Below are 14004 nucleotides of genomic sequence, written 5' to 3'. Positions count from 1 at the left end.
AATGAAATATTTAGTGTGGAAGTCTGACATTTATAAATGTTTGGTAAAAATAAGAGTTTGAGAAACGAATCCCCATTTTTGTCTATTATGATCAGCTAAATAATCCAAACTGACATGTTGTTCTGTGGGATTGGTTCCGTCTCAGACCGGATTACTGGGTTCTGCAACCCTCCCCCAAATAACTCCCAAATCTGCCAGAAGAATTCATCCCCTTATCTCCTTTAGGCCCTAATCAGGCATTTCTACAATGTCAAACACATTTATGACATTAATTTAATCTTTTTACTTTAGTTTCGCAACACTAACTTTGGAAATAGGATTCCGATTTTGACAAGAACATGTTCGGGAAGTATGCAACAACTTCAGGTTTTACTGTTTTTAAAGTCAATGCTTCAAAACCACTAAAGTCTTGCATTACTCAGTCAAACCTCATGAAAAGAAGAATGTGGGATTCCTCATTAGGATTATATTGTAGTGGTTTTTCACAACTATTCAATTGTTTTTTACTTTACTTGATTGCATTTTTAGCAAAGTTTTTTATTCACAAAAAAATTCAATAGAAAAATCCCTTTCTATGTGACTTTTAAAAACTGATCTACTTAATTACTTTCAGTTTATCTCATTCAAAAACTGTAAGGCAACTAAAACTGTGTACGATATAACTTCAATCTCTGTACATTACACCTGGTTGATGTTGTTGCTACTATTATATGATATGCTGTCTCTCAGTAATAAAATAAAACTGGCATTTCAGCATGACAGAGCCCATAAACATTGTTTGCAATCACTCTGACAAACATAATTTTAAGCTTTACTTTCCACAAGCAAATACCACTTTTAGTTTACAGTTTCAGGCATAACACATAGCGTTGATATTAGCTACATTTAGAAGACACGTTTCCACCATTAGCTTGCTACCAATGATGCGAGGAGCGGCCATCTTGAAACGTGAGGACCCTGTTTCCCAGTAGGAAATCCGACTTCGGGGGTTGTTCCAGTTGATTTATCCGACTGGGAAAGTAAAAATTTTCCAATTCCAACTACAACTGGCGCAACTTCACAAAACAAACAAAAACGGAGTAGAGTCAGACTTTAGTGGCTGTAGGATTTCTCTTTGTCTTTGCACAAAGTCATTTCGCCGGGTAGCGCAAGCTTACCGCGTTAGTTTTGTTTGTATTTCCCCAGAATGCCTTGCACTGTAGTTCACTTCCCAAATGAACCAGACTTGAACAAATTGAAGCAGACTAAGCAGGGCTGGTGTGAATGCAGTGAATTACTAATCTCAATAACAAAATAAAACTTGAACTTGAAGCATCAATTTACAAAATCAGCAATGTGAACAAAAAATGTAAACATTTTATATCAAATCATCAAGATATGAGGATTGGGTTCAGTTAAACTGAGAATTTACTGGGTAGCTAGTGAAAACCAAGTGAAAAATTTAATCAAGCTGCTGAATTTTACCAGAAAGGACAGCTTCTTCCTCTTAATTAATAAGGTGCAATGGTTAACCAGACAGGAAGTGCAACAAAAACACACCAAGAGTAAATATTCCCCACAAAACACAACAGATGGCACATTTTTTAGAGAGGCTATTAAATGTAAATGTGTTTGATCTAAAACCATGCGTCATTTCTGGTTAATGCTGCACCACTGATGCTCTTTAATGCAACAGTTAAAACTTGCATGTCAGGTGAGATACTGCAGTGTGTGCTGCGTCCACTGTATTAAAACACTGCAGGCTACACCCTCCTCATTTATAACAACACAATGATTTATTCTGCACCATCAACATTAAGATTTAAAAATGTAAAGTTATCCGCATTTGATGCTCAGTAGACATTTTACGGTTCTCTGTTGTGCTTTTTAAAGATTTTCCTGCCGCATTTTTTTGTGTTTTTCTTGTAATAGTAATAATAATAAACCGGATTATTTCCTGTTTTTGTCCAAAGCATTAGGAGACAGAGACTGACCGATGAGCGTGATGATGAGGCCCGGCATGTCTGCTGCAGTGCTCTCCCTCCGCCTCCGCTCCGGTCTCTCGGGGGAATCAGCTGCGGATGCTCTCTGGATGTTCAGCGGGAAAACAGCGCCTTCACGGCCGCTTCATGTCCTGGCAGTGTGCGGGGAAAGGCTAACGTCTGCCAGGCTGCGGGCGGGTCACGCACACGGACGGGTTTGATTGTTCGGAGCTGCGGTCGGAACCAGAATCAGATCTGCTGCAGAGAAGAAGGGGAAAAAAGCTGGTTTGCGGTTGGTTGACGTTTCCGGACGTGCCCGCTAGATGTCGCAGTTTTATCCATGAATGCAAATATTCAAAGTTTGCTCCACTTTAACCTAATAAATTAACCTATCCAAGTATTGGCATAGCATCAGTTAAAATTAAAATTTTTATGTAATCAAAGTCTATATGACTTTACTATGATAAACATGTTTCCACCACAGCTTACTACTGTTGATGTGAGGAGCGGCCATATTGAAATGAGAAGACGAGGAAAATTAGGGGGATTGGATAGAAAAAAATAGTGTATTTAAGCTAAAAAAAAAATAAAAAAAAATCAGACATTTTCAAGAAAAAACAGAAATTTGAGTTTGAAACGTGTAAAATTTGCTTAAAATTTTTTTAATTTTGAGTTGATTGCAAATTTTCTAGAAGTTTCAAAAGCCAATTTAAACTTTTGGAGCTCAGAAATTTGCAAATTTTTTCTAGGGAATTTCTTAAAATATGGTTGACTAAAAATGTATCTGGCTGCAGTCTGTACTTCAAATTTCAGCTCATAATCATCTCCCATAGTCAGACAGTGTGGGAATATAAGACATTTTCTGAATCCTTAGTCTGTTGAGTATTTCAGTTAACTCCCGTGTCCCAGGATATCACTGGGCTAAAAGAAATGTATTGTTTGAGCAAAAAATGTCGGAAAATTTGCATAATTTCTGGTTTAACAAGCTCTAGTAAAACCTCTGATTTTGTCCTTTTAATATGAGTTAAAAGGACAAAAACTCTCATTGTGTTCAAGAGTGAAGTCCTTCGCAGTCCCAGTGGGATCTGGTTCTAGTCAGAAGTTCCAGCTGATTTTTAAGTTGTTTTTGGCAACCCTGGCCTCATTTAAACAAATGAGCCTTCAGAAAGTTCATAGGGTTACAGCAAAGTCTGCAACCAGAAAGACTCATGCAAAATCCTTTAACAGCTACAATCAAACAACATTTTAACTTCTTTAAATTCAGTTTTTATTTTTTTTTCCAGAACAACTACAGTCAGAAATCTTCATAAAACATGTACATGTATTTACAAACAGTGATGAACGTCGTTTATTTGGACATTTCAGCTTTTTTAAAGGCTCCATTCAGCGAAATGCGACGGTTTCCCATTACAAACGTGACTCAGCTGATGGGAGAACCAACACGCATCTCGGAGTCCAAATGTAGGACAGCCGGGTCTCAGAACTGCTGCAGGATGAGCTTCTTCTTGCCGTCGTGGCTGAACCTGTTGGAGCGGAAGAGCTCGCTGTCGTAGAAGGCCGACAGGTTGTGGATGTTGATCTGTCGCGCCTCGAGAAGGAAAAAACAGAAAAGGAGATCAGCCGAAGTCTTCAAAACGTTTTCTTCACAGGTTTCTGTTCGTCTTTCACACGAAACCCCAAAAATGACTTTAAAATGAGGCCTATGATCATTCTGAGTTTAAAAATCTACCAGATTTCCATGTTTTTATTTAATTCTAATTTTATTTTTTCTGTAGATACTTTAATATGTAGTTGCTTTACATGTATAGTTTTTTTATATATATATTTTGTATGTTTTTGTTATGTGCTGCTGTAACAACAATCTTCCATTGTGGGATTAATAATGAACTGCTCTAATCGTTTTTGTTCTTCCATTTGAGTTTCTACTGTTTCTAAAGGAACATCCTAAGACTTAAAGTTTTTTTGGCCATAAGTTAAAGTTTGTTGGGGGTTTCTGGAAAATGAGCCATTTCAAACACCTCCTGAATGTGAAGTCACATTCCAAAGACACTCCACCGTTACCTAGAGAAATCTGCTGAAATCTGACGCTCCTCCATTTTTACTAACATGTTGTGAAGAAGGATGCATCGTCTTCTTCAGAGGTTTTTCTGTTGTTTCCTTCAGTAGTTCTTGGTGCAGCTCCCCCACAGGCGAGGAGAGGAACTGGTTTTTTCAAAGGGTTTGGTTTGTTTGACTCAGTGCAGCTGAAAATGTAACTCATGGTGCAAGTTTGATCCTCAATCAAACTGAGACTACTGGACTATCAGGCGGGAAAACACCCTTACCATCCAGAAACCACTTGCTGCATTCTAGTTGATTGTGCAGGAGGCTCTACTTCTGCTTTTCAAAGCTACACAGATGTATAATTGCGCATCTGTTTGCAGACATTTCCACGTGTGAACCTCCTTACCTTGTCGTGCAGATCCTTCTCTGAGATCTCGATGGTGTCGTTCTGGACTCCGTATCGGCTCCTCTGGTAGGCGACCTGCTCGGCCACCAGTTGCTTCAGGATGAACAGCAGCAGCTCGTTGTTGTCCCTGCGGAACGCCAGGTAGCGGGCAAACGTCTGGCCAACAAACAGGAACCAGAGAATAGGTTAAGTTCCTCCTAGAAACCCGTTAAATATTGTGTTTCCAACTCCAAAGCAGCAGCAGACCTTCCTCATGCTCCTCATCACGCTGAACTTCTGCGTGTCGATGAAACTCTCCAGCATCACCCTGATGGCCATGTTCACGTCGTCCTCCAGGACATAGTCCCTCAGGTGCATCTTGGCGTGAGCCTCCGCCATCCGGATCATCGACTCGATGTGGCGCACAGTGATGGGGATGCTGCCTGTGGCCTGCAGGGGGCGCCAAAACAACGTCAGTTTCTACACCAACATGTCCAACATGTCTGAAACAGGACAGCAGAGGACTCACCATGGACTCTTTGCGGAGGTCGCTGTAGATGCGAGCCACCTTGTCCTGATCCATCTGATTCAGTTTGGGGTGAACCTGTGCAAAAAAAAAAGAATAAATACCAAAGATTCCACTGGAGTGGATCAACCTGGAGGTTCGCCGGTGGCGTGTGTTCGGACCCGCTCTTTGGCGTAGATGATGTACTTCCTCAGCAGCTCCTGAGGGATCGATGGGACGTCCGACGAGTTGGGCAGAACCACATCCTCCAACGCCACGCCCCCTTCCTTGTTGCTAGGGTGATGCTTGATGTGGGAGCCGACAACGAAGCGCGCCAGCATCTCATCCTTGGTTGACAAACAGCAGCAGATCAGACAGAGTTCCTCGACTTTCACTGATACAGCAGATTCAGCGCCACAACTAAGACCAGTGCACACCTAGCGGAGGCTATTCCAAAGCTAGCTACTGATCTGATTGATAAGCTAACACAGCTAACTGAGCACCTAGCGCTGGCAAATGGGGAGAGGAGTCACTTTGTGAGCTTCGGAAAGGCTCGAGACTAGATTGCCAAGGTAGGTCACCCACTGGATTCCCTACTTCCTCCAGCGTCCATTAGCACAAAGAGGCTAACACTGACTTTCAAGAAGCTAGTGCTAGCTTTCTAGAAGCTAATATTGACTTTTGAAAGGTTAGCACTGGTGAAGCTAGCATTCTCAGAGTGCTGGCATTCCAGAGGGTAGCGCTGGCTTCCCAATCCATTGTTACATCAACCATAATGCCTAAGGAAAAAGAGTCATGAGTGGCTAGGCATGCTAATCCTAACGCCAGCTTATCTGTGCTAATGGACAACACAGACAGTGAGTAACCAGCCTCTCCAAAGGTAACACCAGTGACTCTGTTGCCGGCCTCTTATCAGTAACTAGCTTTGGAAAGGATTCATCATCCTGCAATTAGCATGCTATACCCAATAGTCTTAATTTGATCACCAATAACACGACATGTTTCATCTTTTAATATTTTTATTAATAAACATGAAACTGCGGTACCTGCACAGGATCGACGGTGTCTCTAACGACGCACAGCACGTCGAAACGTGACACAATGGGCTCCGTCAGATCCACGTTCTCAGAGAAGGTGAGCGAAGGGTCATACCTGCCGCCTGGAGACACGGGGGAAAAACGGTTAGGAAAAAACGACACACCACAGGCGGCTGAACTGAACCTCCTTCGTATTAATTGGCATTCGCACCGATGGGGTTGGCAGCGGCCATGACGGTGCACCTGGCCTGCAGCGAGGTGACGATGCCGGCCTTGGAGATAGAGATGCTCTGCTGCTCCATCGCCTCGTGGATGCTCGTCCTGTCGGCGTCGTTCATCTGGAGGTCAAGACGAGATTAAAGAACGGTTTTATTATGCCTCGATCAGAAGTCGTAGTCCTGGTTGGGATCCGAGTGCATCTCGCCTCACCTTATCGAACTCGTCGATCAGGCAGACGCCGCGGTCGGCCAGCACCAGCGCGCCGGCCTCCAGCGTCCACTCGCGGCTCACCGGGTGCCTCTGAACGTACGCCGTCAGGCCCACAGCGGACGCCCCTTGACCCGTGGTGAAGACGGCACGGCTCGCCACCTTCTCCACATACCTGGTGAAGAAAACTCCTCCGTTAAACCGACTCTGGTTCGGATTAAACACAACTTTTAAAGGTGATCTGTTATGCTTCCATGAACAGATTAGGATTGGTCCATGGGCTACAAATCACAAAATCATTCTTTATTCATCAGATTTTAGTCTGGTCAGTTTTGCCAGATGCACCATTATACGACAGTACATCTTTGAAAAGCAGAAGTGGAGCCTCCTGCACAACAAACCAGAATGCAGTAAGTGGTTTCTGGAAGTTAAGTCAACAACTAAACACTTGTCTTTACCAGCAGTCATACAGTGGGAATACCAGCTGACCAAACATGCTGGAGCTCAGATTGGGTTGCTAGGTAACAGGGCAGGGCTTCACTGGGGTTACCAGGTTACAGCACAGCACCATTGAAGGTGATTTAATCAGGAGAATTTTGAAACAGCTCCTTTTCCAGACACCAAAAATGCCAAAAACCAGCGCGGTGTCTTGTTTTTAGAAACAGTAGAAACCCAAACAAAAACGTGCAGAATTTGAATTTTGTGTTGTAGGTCCCTTTAAACATTTGGACGCTGCAGGAAAACTTGTGAGTCGACTCTTACTTGAGGAACTGAGACTTGGCGGTTCCCGGGTCTCCACACAACAGAACGTTGATGTCGCCACGCACCTTATGTTTCCCACCTGCAGGAGGGAGAGACTCTCAGTTCATGGATGTTTATGAATGAGATTCAGTCGGGATCTCAGCTGGGAGTCGGTACCTGGGTTTTTAGGCTCTCCTCCGAACAGAGACAGCGCCAGGGCTCGCTTTATGTCCTCGTGCCCGTAGATGGACGGAGCGATGCTGGCGAAGATCTGCAGGCAGGAAAGTAAAGATTGGTGGTTTATTTAAACCAACAGAAATCAGTTTCAGTCTGGAAGGTGACGGCGTTCCTCCTCACCCTCTCCCCGATCCGCTCGTCCTTCGACAGGGCAACGATCGCCTTGACGTCCTCGTCTGTGAGCTCCGCCACGGCGACGCCCTCGTCCCGGCGGGTGATGTGATTGGCCAGGATCACAGTGGCGAACACCGGGAAGCCGTTGGCCGTGTTCAGAGAGCCGTCGTAGTTGTTGTGGTAGATTCCAGTCAACTCCTGACCAGACGAAGAGACGGACAGTTTCAGCAAAATGTCCTTCCATCAAGAGTCTCTGCCTTTATTTAGGGATCAGTTTGGATTTCTACACATTTTCATAAAGTTTCCATCAAGATTCCAGAGTTCTCAGTACCCTTTTAAAGGTTTCTTCTGCAGAGGTTAAGATTTAAATCAGACTGGAAATGGATGGATGGACAACAGGATGCGTAGACAATAAATGAGCAGATGCAGAGACTGATACAGAGATGATGAACAAACAGATGCAAAAGATTTATTCTTTCTGAATTCAGATATTTTTCCTCTCATCCAGGCCTGAAAACTTTAAAAACATGAAACAACTAAAGTGTAAAACGTCCCAGACAGGAACCTCATCCTTCCTGCATGCCAGGCTACGTTCTGCCACTTTGATCATTTCCTGAATGGAGTTGGACTCACGATCTCGTCTCCAGGCTTGCAGCTGTCCACCAGGTCGGCCAGCAGGACGGCGTCCTTGGAGCGCGGCAGGCGGCCCGCCGCCACCTTCCCAGGACTCTCCTGGATGGTGATCCTCTGGTAGTTCTGGTACACCGTCTGGAGGAGGGAGCGGCTGGTTAAGTCCCCTCTGATTGGTCTGACAACTTAAAGGGGCAGTACTTTGTTTTCCAGGCACATTCTGCCATTTTATAGCATAATAAAGTAACTGTGTTGCCTTGAGTTGTTACAAAAATATTAAGTTAATTATGACTTTAAAGAAATTTCACTTTCTGACACAATACCTTTAAATTGAGTCTCTGTCTCTTTAAGAAGCTCCGTCTTCACAAAGTCACAACATGGCTCCTTTATTAACCCTTTAAGGTTTTTACTAGTGCTGCTGTCAGGTAGCTCCTATAAGGAACTCAGCAGGTGTTTGCTAACTGCTGCTGGCTAGTCTGAAGGGGCAGAGTAGGGGAGGAGCTGTGCCTTGAAGGCGGAGCTAGGTTCAACCAGGCGTTTTCCTCAGCTGAATGGTTGCCATGGAGATTAAAGGATTTCTCAAACAGGCGAGAAAGAATCAAGGTAACACTCCAGGTAAGTTTTTGATTAAGGAACACAATTATAACATGATGCAGAGCTAAAAGGGTTGATTTTACATGATGCTGCCCCTTTAAATGCAGTCTGGATGTTGAGTTGGCCATCGTGGCAACAGCTCACCTCCTCCATGTTGACCTCGAAGGGCCCCTGGGACTGACACTCGGGGCAGGAGCCCGGCTTCACCTCCTGGTTCTGGGACTGGAAGAACGGCCCCAGAACGAAGCTGCACTTGCTGCAGTTGTACTTGACCATGCTGAGCTGCGGCAGAACGCCGGTGCAGCTGCTCACCACGCCGCTGGTCCGGATCAGCTGGTTCAGGTGGAGCTGCCTGAGGAAGAAGAGCGAAGAGGAGCAGACGCTCAACTGATTTCACTGCAAAAACTAAACATTACCAAGTATTTTTGGTCTAGCATTAAAGGCAAATATCTTACAATAAGACAAAACTAACTGATGAGATTTCAGCAAGAGTTAGGATCTTAATTCAGTCAATAATTCTGGTTCGGTTGGCAGGTTATTTGACTTGTAACAAAACAATTTATAATCATTAATTTTAATGAATTTCAGTTGTAATAAATGAGAAAAGGCGGTGAGAGGCGTTACCTGAGAGCCCGAATCTCCTCGACCAGAGGCAGGTTGCAGATCCGGACGTGGATCTCGTGAGCGATGCGGTCGTATTTCGGGTACATGGCGAGAACGACTTCTTTGGCCGCTTCATCAAAAATCTGAAAACAAATTTAGTCACGTTTACCTCCAAGATCGTCATTCAAACTGATAAAAGGGTTAGGGGTAACCCTACCCTACAAAAAGGAAGGGAAAAAAAACACACAACTCACCTTGAGCATCTCGGTTGGGGCCTCAGGCAGGAAGTAAGCCAGAACGTGTTCCCTGGCCGCCAGATCTTCGTAGTTCACAACCAGACTCTCCCTGTTCTCTGCACAGACCCGGAGAACAGGATCAGGACAGGAAGTGACCAGCGACTCATCGATCAGGACAGGAAGTGACCACACAGCTCATCGATCAGGACAGGAAGTGACCACACAGCTCATCGATCAGGACAGGAAGTGACCACGTGGCTCGCCTCACCATCCCCGCCTACCTTTGCACATGTCGCTGATCTTCTCCTTGAACACGTTGTGGCCGTTCTCGTCCACGTGGGTCCGCAGGAAGTTCTTGAAGCGGTTGTAGATCTCGAGGCGAGGTGCCGCCATGGAGACCCACTCCCTCACAGTGTGGCCCTGCAGGTCGGAAACCCGTTAGAAACCCGGAAAACTCAGAGAAATTCAAGCATTTCCAAGGTAAGTTTCCAAACTTTGACAGCACCACACTGCTGGAAGTGATAGCTTCAATTCACTGTTATATCACATCGTTTAAGACAGTTATTAATGAAATATTGTGGTAATACCACACATCCTACAGCAGGGGCAAGGTCGACATAAAACACTAATTTAACAAATAAAATCCCCAAATTTTCCATTTGGTTTTCTGCTGCTTCTGAAAACTAATTGTATATATTTTATTTTATTTTTTTGTCACATTTATCACCATCACAAAACATCATCATTAAACTTTCAGTGCACGTCGCTCCCCTCTAGCTGCACTTTATTACCAAACTGTACAGTTTGAACACACTTAGCACTTTCTAAACCTTGAACACATCTAACTGAAATTCAAGGATTTTCAAGGATTTAAGCACTGTCCGACCACAAACCTTCATGTCTTCCAGGTTCTCAATGCTCTCGATCATCTCCTCTTCATCTCCATCGGTGATTCCCTCGGCCGCACGCTCGGCGATCCGCCGCCGCCGCGCTCCGGGAGGACCGTCATCTTCATCTTCGCTGTCTGGAACACAAAGTTAAGCGTCAGTTTGGTCCCGTGGAGGTTCTGGGTCATTCTGAGCGGTTCTGCCCACCATAAAGCAGTCCTCTCCGCAGCCTCCCGCTCAGCCCCTGCTCCCGGTCACGGCGCCTCATCGCCTCCTCGGCGGCGGCGCGGGCTCCCGGAGACAGCTCCGACAGATCCTCGTCATCCAGGTCCAAACCTTCTGCCTCGTACCGATCCAGCTCCGGGATGGCGCGGTAATCCCTGGAAGAATAGCAAAATTATCTGGGATTACAACGAAACAAACACATCAACTGACTCCTGAGTGAACTAATGGAAGACAAATTGTCCCAAAAGTCGATAATGTTGTTGTTTTGAGACCATTTAATGGCAAAATGAAACATTCTCAAAGAGCAATAAACTTTAAATTATAATCAATATTTAACACTGGAACTGGAAGAAATTTTAAATAAACAAAAACAACCGAAGTGATCCTTCAAAAAATAAAAAATAAAAAAAGGGGTGGGGGGGATTAGTTGAGTCCAAAGCACCAGACCAAATGCTTTTATCATCCAGTTTAGAAAGAGAGAAAAGAGAAACAATAAATCATGCAAATTGAAATTACTGAGTTTGTTTTCATTGATTTATTGCGACAGGTCTAGTCACCTCTCCATCCCGTCCCCGATCAGTTCCTCCCCATCGTCCTCCTCCGGCAGGGGGCCGTCGCCCAGCAGCCCCTCGGACTCGTCCTCGAAGGGGGGAAGGTCGCGCCCGGGGCTGGAGGTCAGGTCTCCCCTCCTGGAGGCCCGGCTGGGGCTGGTGGCCATGTGGAACGACTCGGAGGAATCCTGGAAAGCAAAACCAGCCTGGTAACTCAAAACAAAACGCTCAAACACTGAGACTAGACCTTCACAGTCACATAAAGACGGCTACAAAGTCAGCCTTCCATCACCTGAAGGACATTTCCAGGATTAAAGGCTAGTATCAAAGCAAGTCCTAGAGAAACTCATCTGTGTATTTATTTTTGTGTTCTGCATCTCCAGAACCAAACATGGAGAAGCTGCATTCAGCTTCTATGCTCCACAAATCTGGAACAAACTTCTAGAAAACTGCAAAACAGTCGAAACACGGAGTTCCTTTAAATCAAGACTAAAACCCAGCTGTTAGAGCTGCTTTTGATTCATAGTAAATTAACCAAAAATATAAGACATGTATTGATTATTTTAATCCTGCAATCATCAAAATGTAATGTTTCTTACTGGTTTTCACAATGACTATCAGATGCATTTGATGTTTATCTAATTTTTGAGTCATTTCAAATTTTAAGGTTTGTATTTCAAACATTTCTCATTCTTTTAGACAATTACATGCTGACAGACCTAGTCATTAGTATTGAAGCAAAAATATAAAAAATACAGCTTCTATAACAACTTTAGTATTCGTTACAGCTTAAACTAAAAGCTAAAGTTGATTTAATGTTTGCCTGACATCTTTTAGATTAGTTTGGGGGTTTTTTTCTCTCTAATTTGGGACCTTCATAGATCATTTTCAGGTTTTATTTCTTCGTTTTGCATCCATTTGTGTTCATAAATGTGACTGAACAGAAAAGAACACAAAGAGCAGAAAAAGTCATATTTTGGGGGTGTGCAATATAAAGTGCATTTTGTGTGACATGGCTATTTATAATTTTGTCATTATTTCCTGTCTTTAAGACTAATAAAGACAGAACCTACTGAATAGAAGGAGGACAATATTTATGTGAAATAAATATTAAGTGGCAACTGATATTAGCAAATAGAAATAAGGGTAAAAAAGGAACTTAGCTTATGGAAAAGAGCATTTGAGCCTTAATTATCTCTAACTTTACCATTTTTATTCAGATTAAGAAATTTCACAAATACCCAAATAGGTTTGAAATATTCTGCTAGCACTGCAAAATAATCTAGTCCGGGTTTGAAAAGTCTAAGTATTGTGGTTTTTAATCTAGAGCAGATTAAAGATGAAATTAGGTGGAATCGCCCTTTATTAATTTTTCAATTCAGAAGCCAACTTCACCTTTGTTATATTCTAAATAAAAAACCTCAACGGCCACATGGCAGCTAATAACAGTCTAAGAGTTACTTAAATGCTCCATTAAAACCAACATTTACGAATTAAAACAAAAAACACGAAACCTATCTTCCAGAATATTGACGCTAGACGGATTTTAATGAGGATTCATTAAAGAAATATTATTTTTCTAACTGTAATAACTCTCCCCATCAGTGTCAATGCAGAAACTACAATACAGCAACACAGAGAAAAACTCAATTACTGCAAATAACCCTGAATTATTTATCTTTTATTTCCTTTTATTTTTTTACAGCGAACCCCAAACATTAGCTAATTTACTCGGTTTTAGCTCGTTTTCACTCACCGCCATTGATGCGCTGCTGTTTGTCTGCTGCTTCTTCTCCTTCCTGCCGGGAGTCACTTTTCGCGCGAAAACAACCACGTGACAGTCAAAGCGCGCGAAAACTCATGAATATTGAAAATGATCGTTGACGTCAAGATTTTCTATTGGGCTATTGTCTTCAATGAGGCGTGGTTTTGAGCTGGATTGGGTTTACTTTCATGAACAGGCGCAGTTGTCTGTTTAATGCGGTTGCAGTGGAAAGGAAACGGTGTACGCCTCGCAGTTAAACAAACGCATCTTTTTGTCTCATTTTTCAGTCCGGGCGGAGTTTATGACGCAACACGACCCCGGGAACCATTTTTTTTTGTCTTTCTTTTTTTTTATTTTTTATTTTTTATTTAAAACATCCTGTAATTTCTAACTTTTTTGTTTACTTTTTTCTGTTAAAACACTTCATAATATATATTTTTATTGGAAGCTTACGTAATTTACCAGAACAAAGAAGTGCATAATTATGAATGAAAGAAAATGACAAATACTCAAAGGTTTTGTAAATAAAAATCAGAAAATCTGACACCCATATTTAATTTTCACGCCATACTAATTGCCTAATTTGTATAAATAAATAAATAAAAAGGTAAATCTGTGTAGTCTGATGGCTTCAACCGTTTTTTCTAAGAGACTTTGGTGTGTCTTTCAGTGCTGTACACGATGCGAGCTACGATGCTAAGGGGTTTAAATGTGTATGGTTGATTTATAAATATATATAAATATAGTTTATATATTATTAGTGCAGATAATCTGTGATGTAAACAGAAAAGAAATATAAGCAAATATCTCAGTCTCTAGAGTCCAGATGTACAAAACTGGTGGAAGACTTTCTACAAACTATTTTCTGTATCACATAAAATCCAAATACAATGAGACCTGGAGCTGCAATTTGACAAAATCTGAACATGTCTAAACATGTGTAAATAGTTTTGTATGTCCAATGAGTTAATCTTAGACAGTTCAACTCAATGTGAAAATTTATTTTGTTTTTGTTGTGCTAATCCCTTTATTGAAGTAGAAAGCAAATTATCTCTTTACAATAA

At 42.6% G+C, this 14004-nt stretch overlaps 1 protein-coding gene across 1 annotated transcript; it reads right to left on the bottom strand.

Moving 5' to 3' along the window:
• Positions 1 to 3204: 3204 nt before the first annotated feature.
• On the bottom strand, positions 3205 to 13565 carry mcm2 (minichromosome maintenance complex component 2). The gene is made up of 20 exons (XM_015008717.2): positions 12932 to 13565; positions 11182 to 11363; positions 10607 to 10779; positions 10406 to 10536; positions 9794 to 9932; positions 9531 to 9628; positions 9298 to 9419; positions 8818 to 9025; positions 8083 to 8217; positions 7456 to 7647; positions 7276 to 7369; positions 7120 to 7198; positions 6361 to 6532; positions 6143 to 6269; positions 5941 to 6053; positions 5077 to 5241; positions 4919 to 4993; positions 4657 to 4839; positions 4411 to 4566; positions 3205 to 3549 (listed from the first exon to the last, which is right to left on the bottom strand). Exons 1-20 carry the CDS (start codon positions 12935 to 12937, stop codon positions 3439 to 3441), a joined length of 2661 nt encoding a protein of 886 aa, XP_014864203.1. The 5' UTR covers positions 12938 to 13565; the 3' UTR covers positions 3205 to 3438.
• Positions 13566 to 14004: the final 439 nt, after the last annotated feature.

This window comes from Poecilia mexicana, unplaced genomic scaffold (assembly GCF_051168715.1).
Source record: "Poecilia mexicana isolate PSO_F unplaced genomic scaffold, ASM5116871v1 scaffold_5, whole genome shotgun sequence".
NCBI classification, from domain to species: Eukaryota; Metazoa; Chordata; class Actinopteri; order Cyprinodontiformes; family Poeciliidae; genus Poecilia; species Poecilia mexicana.
Note: the sequence above shows the minus strand (reverse complement) of the source record. Positions and strands in the feature narration are given on the sequence as shown.